At 55.5% G+C, this 10,043-nt stretch overlaps 1 protein-coding gene across 1 annotated transcript; it reads left to right on the top strand.

Moving 5' to 3' along the window:
* Positions 1-5,591: 5,591 nt before the first annotated feature.
* Positions 5,592-9,802, top strand: FOXJ1 (forkhead box J1; the record flags this gene model as incomplete). The annotated part of the gene is made up of 2 exons (XM_084273737.1): positions 5,592-6,095; positions 9,002-9,802. The coding sequence occupies 2 exons, from the start codon at positions 5,592-5,594 to the stop codon at positions 9,800-9,802; spliced, it is 1,305 nt and encodes a 434-aa protein (XP_084129863.1).
* Between the last annotated feature and the right edge of the window lie 241 nt (positions 9,803-10,043).

Below are 10,043 nucleotides of genomic sequence, written 5' to 3'. Positions count from 1 at the left end.
CCCTGTTTTCTGTCCTCAGGCCTGGAGGCAGCCAACAACAACGTGCAGATCCCACAGCAGGTGCCCTGGCCCCGCCACCCTCTTGGGACTTGAGACCTGGAGCAGGCAGTGGCCACCCTGCCTGTGTGAGGGCTCAGCCTCAGCAGGGCACACGGCCCCCTGTCACCTGGAGGGACCCTGGTGTCTGGGCACCGCAGGCATCGCCACCTCCATCCCTCAGCTGTAGCAGGACCAATTTTTGAAAGAAAAGATGGTAATCTCAACTTATCCTCCCTGGCACCCCTGTGCAGAGGTGGGGGTCAAGAGCCACGTCACCTTGGAGCCCCATCAGCACTTTCCCATCCTTCAGCCCTGATGGAGACTGGCTGGGTCCCCTCCTGCCCCCAACCATCTCACACCTCCTGGACCCCTCCGGTGTGCAGAGCAGTGCCCAGGAGGACGGAACAGGGTCACGCTGCAAAGGGTGTCCTGGGATATGGCTGGAGTGGGACGATGAGATGAGGGTGCCCAGGGGTGTGACTTAAGGATGGGTGTTGGCATCCTCAGTGCATGAGCTGGTGACCTCCATGGGGGGCTGGCCCCCCCGGTTTGCTGTTCTGTGCCCCTGCTATGCTGTGGGATATCCCCATTAATGCACTGGTGGTGATGGTGACTCCCCAGCTACCCCTCCCCCTGCTTTCCTCCTGAGCTGCACATGGGCTCTTGGCCCAGACCCACGAAGTTGCTTTTCCCCAGGGGCTGAAGTAGAGTGGCAGGGGTGGGCAGGGCACCCAGTCCCCCCAAAGTCATCATCCCCTGGGGCACTGCTAATTTAACCTCACTGTCTTCCGCCCCACCGTGAGCTGGGGGCTCTGGGCTGTGCCCTCTCTCTGGAACAAGTGCCAAACATGTTACCCCTGTCCTGCCCTCCCCATTGCACTTTGTAGCGCGGGGTGGATGAGGGTGCAGGAGCTGCTGCCCACCCCTCCATCCCCACTCCTCTTCCCATCCCTCCAGCCAGCATAAGTGGGTGTTGCACCAGGGGACAGGCATGAAGGCGTACAGGGACACCAGTGAGCTCGGGATGCAACGCAGCCACAGCCCTTGGAGACTTGATGGAGCCATTGGCAGGGGCCATATGCCACCCTGGAGAGCATCACAGACAGTCAGGAGCCACTTTGAGGAACATCAGACCCAGCGTCCCAATCTAGCCAGCTTTGGAGCTGTTTGGGACACCTGGAGAGAGTCCCCCTGTTCCCTACCTGGTTTTGTCACTCAGGTGTGATCGCAAAGGCCACCTCTTCCTCGCAGGAGGAAACTGGGCTTCAGAGCTACATTAGGACAGAGATGTTCATATAGTGAAAGAAACCTCCCACAGTGGCTGTGGGGTGCATGCAGGGAGCAGGTCCCTACCACCCATCCCTGTGGCATCTCCCATTGGCTCAATAATTCCCAAGTTTCACCCTGGGAACCCAGGGCTGGGAATATGATGGGAGGTGACATCTCCAAACCACCATCCCGGGTGCTGGGACCTGCTAAGGGCAGGGAGAGCTGGAGCAGCAGGGCCTGTCATGGACCCTGTTTGGGAGCACGCTGTGTCCCCGTGTGGGACCACTGCCCAGGACCATGGTGACACAACCCGTGGGTTTAGGTGTCCCCAGCACTGAGCAGCCAGCAGCACTGTGCTGGGCACAGAGAGAGCTTTGGGGGTCACATCCTGAGCCAGGGGGGCTATGGGAGGTTGGCTGTTCCCTAATCCTCCGGCATGGGCAGGGAAGGGAAGATCAGGCTGATGCTCCAGGGGTGGCTCATCTACCAAAGCCTAACCTCCCTCTCAAGTCTCAAAGGGAAGGAGAGCTCTCCAGCCCTGACCAGGCACCATGGCATAGGGCCATGGCAGCACTGGCAGCTGCCAGCAGGCCAGGGCAGCACAGGCAGCTCCTTGCTCAGGAGGGTGCTGGGAAGTGACCATGAGGGTTTTCTGGCTGCTCTGAGCTGCGTGTCCCCAAGGCTGGAGGAGCAGCCAGGCTCATGGGTGGCTGCATGCAGGTGTCTGTCGCTTGCTCAGAGGGGTTGCAGCTTCCAGCAAGCACGAGGCAAGAGAGAGCTGGGAGGATGCTGCTGCCATGGTGCAAGCAAAGCAACGAGCACACTCTGCCATGGCACAGGAGACATGGGACTTTGGCATGGGGTAACACCAGCGCTGTACTCTGCCACCCAGAAGGGATGAGGCACGGGCAGGAGCCTCTGGTGCTGCCAGCGTGGGGTAAAAGGCCACAGCCCCTTGTTCCAGTGACCCACCTGTCAGGGATTTATGGAAGGAAACCAGATTGCTGCTTATGACTTTGCTTTGAGCATGTTTTGGAATTAAAGAGTATGTTTAATAAAGGGTACCTTATGTCAACAAAGTGTCCACAGTCCTTTCATGGTTACAAGGCAAGGGCAGATGGGGTCTTGGTGGGTGGAAACCCTTCTTGGCTGGGAGCATCCACCCACCCATCACCCAGGCACCTCCCCCAGACTGGCCCAGCTACTTCAAATCTCCTAAATCCCTACCCAGCCATTGTGCCTCCTCCAGGCCTTGCCAGAATGGAGAAGGTGCAAATGTAAACAGAAGCTGCAGGAAGAGCTTGGCCTGGGGTAGTGGTATCTCTTCAGCATGGCCTGGCAGGGGGCACAGGCTCAGCAGCCCCTGACACCACTGAGACAGATGGAGACATCTGAAGGGGACCTTTCATGGAGGGCAAGAAGGGAAGGACTTGAGGAGCTGGGTGCTCATACAGGAGAAATCCTTCTAGTGCTGGGGAAGAAAACTCATGCTGGGAGCTGATGCTTTGAAGGTGAGGAGGGCTGCAGGGGAGGTTTGTAATATGGTTTTAATGGAGGGGGTGATGTGTGATGGGGAACAACATGTTGCAGCTGTGGATGGAGGGCTCATGGGTGTCCAGATCCTGTGAAGTGGGAGGATGGGGATGGGAGAATTAAGGCCTGAAGTGCTTGCCCCAAACTGCTCAAGGAAGCCCATGGCTGTGCTGGAGACTGGCCTCTTGCTGCTTTCAGGTGCGCTTTTGCAGGGGCAGGTCCTATTGCTGAGGGGGCTGACTGTTAGAGTGACAGAAAGTGAAGGTTTGAGGTTGGTTCCTGCATATCAGTCCCCCAGAAAGTGAAATAGAAATTTTTGCTCCCCTGGGAGCCTCCTCCCTCCTCCACACCCGGTCCCAATACCAGCCACTTCCTGGCCCGTGGCAAAGGGGCATCTGCATGTGCACTGGGGAGAAGGTTTGACACCCCCAGCTCATCTCACTCAAATTCCTGGGGCTCCTGGCAGGAAAATCCCTTATTGTACACACCATTTCAGGCAGCATCAGCCCTTGAGGGCCAGTCTGGCGGCTCACATGCCCCTTGCTCACAAATGTTCTTATCCTGTGAGGCAGGTGCAGGAGGAGTACCTGCTGTTTAAAACTCCCCAAGCCCCTGCTCCTCCAAAGGGCAGGTCTGTTGAAGGGGGGATGAAAGTAAACAGGCTTTCCTTGGATATCATAGCCACTCTCAGTCCCTTTGGTCAGGGGCTGGGGTCTCTCACTGCTTTCTGTTAAAGCCCTTGGGCTGGCAGTGGAGAGGATCAGAGATTTCTTAAAGGGGCATGGGGATATAATCCTTTTAATTAGATAAAGACAGACCCCTCCCTTTTTAATTTGGGGATATACTAGTCCCCCTACAGCTTTTCCCCAGTTGCTCTGTGATGCTTAGGGGTCAGAAGGGGCACAGGTAGGATGAAAGGGCTTGCCCTGTGCCAACTCCGGGGAGGGGGCAGGACCCAGGTTTTGGGCTTGCTGCTCCAGTATTTGTCCCTAAGTGGGGTCAGGCATCCTCCCTCACCCAGCATCCCTGAGTACCCCAACCCTCTCCATCCAGCTCTGCTCCTCATCCCAGCGTCAGTCCCCAAACAGCCAAGCCTCAGCCATAACCGACCGGTCCCCTCTAGCTCCCCATGGCAACGCGAGGACCAATAGCAGAGCCGGAAGCTGTTTACGGGGCGGAGCGTCGCTGCGGCAACGCGTGAAGCCTTTCGGAGCAGCTACTTAATGGCAGCTCCCGGCCGGTCGGCAAATCACGGCTGCTCGGCGGGCAGGGCCTGGCACGGCGCGGGGTCATCCCTCACCCGGAGGGGGTAAAGCCGAGATTCCACCTCCGCCATCCCCAGGGCCGGGGCTTTTGGCCTTTTATTTTTATTTTTTTTTCCTCCCCCCCCCTTCCTTTTTTTTTTTTTTTTTTTTCTTCCCCTCCCGTGTTTCCAGAAGCTTCTTGCTCTCTCTCCTGAAGTTTAGAAGTTGGGGGACATCTCCGGGACGGGGTAAGGGACGGCAGCGGTGGCGGGGAGCGGTGGGCTGGCTGGGGAGGGCGGTGGGACGGGCCGGCGGGACAGCACCGCTGCGGGCTCGGCGGGGCGGCCCGGGCAGAGGCGGCTGGCAGGAGCCCTCAGGGGAGTTTGGTGATTTACTTTTATTGATTTTTTTTTAAAAAAAACCCATTCTTTTCTCACACACATACACAGACATACACCCCCCCTTCCTCTCTCTCCCGACCACCGCAGGGAGCTTTTCGGGCATCTCCCTCACTGCGGGCACAGGAGTTTGTCGGGGCTGGGTGGTGGGTGCGCCGGGCGTCTGAATAATTCCTCCCTGCCCCGCGTCTGACTTTGATTTGGGGGGGGCGGAGGGGGGGGGGGGGGCAAACCTCGCCGGTGGGAGCTGGGCAGGTAGGTCCGGGCCGCGCCCGCTCACCCGCCGGCCCCGTGACAGTTAAACAGGGCGTCATTCAAACGGTGGTACCCTCCAGCACCGGCCGGCGCGGCGCAGCCCGCGGGGGCTCCTCGGTGCCGGACGGAGCCAGGAGGTCACTTCTCCGCCCAAAGATACGGGGTTTCGCGTTTAGAGCCCAGCGCTGAAAGCGGACGCTTCATCGCCAGCCAGGGAATACGCGAAGCTTGGATCTGCCGGTACGCTCCGAGTCAGGGTGTGCTTGGGGTGGGTCCGCGCCTGCCCCCGCGGCTGTTTTAGGGGTACCGGGTGAAGGGAGGAGCAGAAGCAGCGTGACACCGAGGGGGGCTGGTAGCGGGAAGAGGGGAGGGCACTGTAAGATTAATTTGGTTGGGGTGTTGGATCCTGAGATTATGTTTGTCCTGCTAGCGGCGGGTGGGAGACGCAAATCCCGGCTTTGAGGGATGGCGGGGCTGGAGTTTTGGTTCTTTGGGGGAAGGGGGATCGGCTCTTTTTAAGAATTTCTTTCTTCAGCCAAAGGCTTGCTGGGCAGCACCGGCTCACCGGGGGTTGGGTGACAGCGGGGCACGGGGGATTCAGGGAATTTCCCCGAGTTTAGGGGTTGCTGAAGCACCGCGGGGGGAGGCATCGCAGCTCCGATGGGCAGCACCCCGGGGATGGGTCTCACCCAGTGGCAAGTCAAAAACTCAGCCCCAGGCTCGCCGGGTGCCAGCACGTTGCTGTACCTCGGGGATCCTTCAATCCTCTCCCTGTTGTTATTGCAGGATCTGCCCCAACCCCTCCTGCTCCTTCACGTGCACCCGGTGACTGCAAGAGTCTGTACACCCAGGCATGGCTGAGAGGTGGCTGAACCACCTGGAGACAGGAGAGGATAAAGGTCAGGAGGGCAGCATGGGAGACTCAAACAACCTGGACGACAGCCTGACCAGCCTCATGTGGCTGCAGGATTTCTCAATCGTCAATGCCAGCATGGGGAAGTCCTCCTGCTTCCCCAGCGGCCCAGACCCCCAGGACTGTCACAGGATGCCCAGCTTTGCTGCCCCATGCTCACCCCTGGCTGCTGACCCAGCATGCATGGGCATACCCCACACTCCCTGCAAGCCCATCTCCTCTTCCACCTCGAGGACAGCGCACCATGCTATGGCCATGCATCCTCAGCTTGGGGAGGACATTAACTATAAGACCAACCCACACGTCAAGCCACCCTACTCATATGCCACCCTCATCTGCATGGCGATGGAAGCCAGCAATAAGCCAAAAATCACCCTTTCTGCCATCTACAAGTGGATTACTGACAACTTCTGCTACTTCCGACACGCTGATCCCACCTGGCAGGTAGGATATTTGGACCTCTTACCTTGTCCCCTCTCCCCACAGGGTTGGGTAGGGCTTTCCACTGCTTCCATCATGCAAAGCAAAGTCCCACGGGGATGATGGATCCCACTGGAAGGAGAGTGGCACCTGCATCTGGTGACAAAAGGCAATGATTGGAAAGAGCTTGGGTGTGCAGACATGCCATGGCCTTGAGGGCAGCAGAGGGAAGGAGCTACTACAGGGGAGAGCATGGGGCTATTTTGGGAGCAGGGAGGTACTGCTGGTCCCTGTGGCTCCTCTTGGCTCTGGGGCAAAGGTATTGCTGTCCCTGGCTCCACCTTACTAGAGGTCTCCTGGGGTTCCGAGTCCCTTGGGTCTGAGTACACGTGAAATTTCCACCTCTGAGTGCTGAGGACCAGGCATAGGAGAGGGATGGAGATGACCTCCAGGGAGATGCTGCATGTTGGACAAATCCCTTGTTGCAGAGGTTCAGAGCAGAAATGCTGCTGCTTTCCAAGCAGGGCAGAGGGCAGGTCTCCTGGCCCCCTGGACAGGTGAAGGAGGATCTATCGCTGTGACAAGCTGGTGAGGCCTCAGAGGGAAGCCCAAGAAAGGTCAGTTAAGGCTGCTGTCCCCAGCTAGCATGAGCATGTCCCCAGGGGGTACGGGACAGCCCTCAGTCTCACCAGCTTTGGAGACAGCCTGAAGCACAGGGGCTTTTCCTGGCCACCTTGGCTCACTGCTCTCCTCCTCAGATGAGGGGATCTCTGGCATGCGAGGCTTTCTAGGATATGGCAGGGCAGGAGGGACCTGGATGGCTTGTCCCCCTGCTCGGGTTATTCCCAGCCCAAATCTGTGATCCTGAGGGTGAGGCCCACCCAGGCAGGGCTGGGTAGTACTGCTGGGATCTCCTGGCATTGCCCACCTCTCTCCCCAGGCAGGTGGGGCTCCAGTAGTTCTTGATGCCCATCCTGGGGAAGGGAACCCCCTGGTCCCAGGCCAGGTCTATCTGGGTCCCCTGGCCCAGTGCTGGGGAGACCTACAGGAGCGATTCAGGAGGAGGAGCTGTGTTGGCTTTCTCCTGCAAGCTCATGGCTGGATAATCACCACGGTTTTAATTAAACGTGTTTATTAAAAGAAGAAGGTTTTCAGCCCCTCTCTGCAGAGATGCAGGGGGTTCATGGGATTGCAGGCAGGAATGATAAATGTTAACTGCCTGGGTAATAACAGAGCAGCCAGGCTGAATGAAGTTTGGGATGGGGGGGGACATGGGGAGCAGAGGATTCAGCTTGCAAGTCTCTGGCCCTCGTAAAATTTCGTTAAACTGTAAATTTGGAGTTGCCACAGCCTGCACTGTCTGCAGGGATATTTGTGTTCCTGCTGCTTCTTTCTTTTTTTTTTTCCCTTTTCCTTTGTTTTTCTTTTTTTCTTGTTTCTTATTTATTTTTTCCTTTCCCCCTTTTTCCTCTTTTTCCTTTCTTTTTCCTTCTCTTTCTTTTTCCTCCTTTTCCTTTCTTTTTCCTCCTCTTTCTTTTTCCTCCTTTTCCTTTCTTTTTCCTTCTCTTTCTTTTTCCTCCTTTTCCTTTCTTTTTCCTTCTCTTTCTTTTCCGTCATTTTCCTTTCTTTTTCCTTCTCTTTCTTTTCCCCTCTTTTCCTTTCTTTTTTCTCTTTTTCCTCTTTTCTTCTCTTTTTTTTTTCCTTTTTTTTTTCCCTGAGACTATGTTCTTATCCCCTATCCCAATTCCTGTATGTGAAGACAGCCTGGAAAGGTCATGCCACCCATACTCTGGGGGGGGGGGGGGGGGGGGAAGATGGATATATTCCTGTGGGAGCTGAGTGCTTTGGAGAGGAGCCAACACACCCAAGGAGCTTCAGCCCAGAGGAGGGGTTTGCTGTGTGTGTGTGTATGTGCGTGTGTGTTTTTCAACAGCTCTAAGCATTCAAGCCTTGTTTTTCCTATTCGCCACTAAGGATTATGGATGAATAAGCATAAAGATATCCAGGCAACATTCAAAAAAAACCAACACCCTCTACCATATCCAATCTCTTAATACAGCCTTGGCTTTGTGGAGTCCAACGCTGGGTTATTTACCCAATAACTGAGTTTCCTTTCTGATTATTCACATCACTCCAGGCACATTCAGGGTTTCAGAAAAACTCAACAGGGCAGAAACTCCTCTTTTTTTTTTTTTTCTTCTTTTTTTTTTTTTTTTTTTCCCTTTGCCCCCTCATCTCATTTGAGCTGTGGCTGATGAAGATGCAGTGATTTCACACCGAGCTTCCCCAGGCCAGAGGCACCTCTGGGGACACACAGGGCTGAGGTGGAACAGCCCACGTGTCTCTCTGCTCTTCCCACCTGGTTCATGTCAGCCTGGCTGCAGGGAGGCACAGTGCCTATTTTTTGGCCAAACATTCCCCTAAGCACTAGCAATAGCTGCAGACAAACCAGAGGCTGCAAGCAGGGCCCTGATGATGCCATCCCCCATGGTGCTCCCATGTGTTGCTGCTTGTAATGGAGCCATGATCACACTGGTTTTAAAGACCCTCCTCTTCATCTTTAGCCACCAAGGAGGTCCCTTCAGCTTAGCTCTCCATCTGGGGTGAGTCTGGCCCATTTCTCCTAATGCTTTGCATGATCCATGGCCCCAATTCAGAGTCCAAAACCTTCCTACTGGTTGGTGAGTCCTAGCTTGAACCCCTCAGCTCCTGCCACCTCTACCTGGATTAGAAAGGAGAAAAGAAAACTTTGTTGCTCTCAGGACAGGGGAGTTTCCGCTGGGCATGTAGCCTGGGATGTCTTGACACTGCTGTTTCTACTTTCTTTCTTCTTGCTGTGCTTTTCCACCAGCTTCCCCACGCAGGTAGGTGCTGCAGCAGCAAACAAATGTTCAACCTCGTGGGGTTTTTTTTCTCTCTTTTGGCTCTAGAACTCCATCCGGCACAACCTCTCCTTGAACAAGTGCTTCATCAAGGTGCCTCGGGAGAAAGGTGAGCCAGGGAAAGGTGGGTTTTGGAAGCTTGACCCCCAATATGCTGACCGGCTCAAGAGCGGCACCTTCAAAAAGCGGAGGACACCCTCAGTTCAGATTCACCCAGTCTTCACCAAAAAAGTCCAGGAAGAAGCACAGCACGTCACCAGCCCAGCGGCTTCACCTTGCACCTCTAACAACATCCTCGGTGTCAACATGGAGTCACAGCAGCTGCTGAAAGACTTTGAAGAAGTCACCGTAAACCAGAACTGGAATCAAGCGGAAGGCAAAGAAGGGTACAAGCGCAAGCAGGCCTTGCCAAAGAGAGTGGCCAAGGTAGCTCGGCTTTCCAGCTCTGCCTTGCCAAGCCAGGAAGAGGAGATTGAGCTGGGCTCGCTGAAAGGTGACTTTGACTGGGAGGCCATCTTCGACAACAACCTGAATGGCGACTTCCCCAATTTTGGGGATCTGGAGTTCACTCCTCCCATCAGCTCCGTAACACACGATCTGGACTTGACAGTACAAGAGCACCCCAAGGAGTGTTCTCAGGGGCAGGAGCAGGTTCTCACTGAGTCCAACCAGAACAACCTGGACTTTGAGGAAACCTTCATGGCCACTGCTTTCCTGCAGCATCCCTGGGATGAAGGGACAAACAATTACCTCTCCGACACCATCAACATGGAGCAGATGTTCGAACTCAATGACACCTCCTTGCCAGCAGATGTGAGCGACTGGGGCAGTCTGGCATCACTTTTGTAAGAACCCAGGCACCATTCAAACCCACAGACTTTAGTAAGATGCTCCCCCCATGCTGCTGGGACTTTACAAGGGACAAGATTTTCTAGAGACAGGGACATCCACAGTGACTTTTACCAGCTACATTCTAAGACTATTCACAAAAACACCCGGGGGGAAGAAACCACCACCACCACAGAAACTGCTTGATATATCTTTAAAGGACACATCAGAAGTCTCTAGTCCATGAGTTTCCTCAAGAGGA

The sequence above is a fragment of the Gallinula chloropus genome (genome assembly GCF_964237585.1).
Source record: "Gallinula chloropus genome assembly, chromosome: 20".
NCBI classification, from domain to species: Eukaryota; Metazoa; Chordata; class Aves; order Gruiformes; family Rallidae; genus Gallinula; species Gallinula chloropus.
Note: the sequence above shows the minus strand (reverse complement) of the source record. Positions and strands in the feature narration are given on the sequence as shown.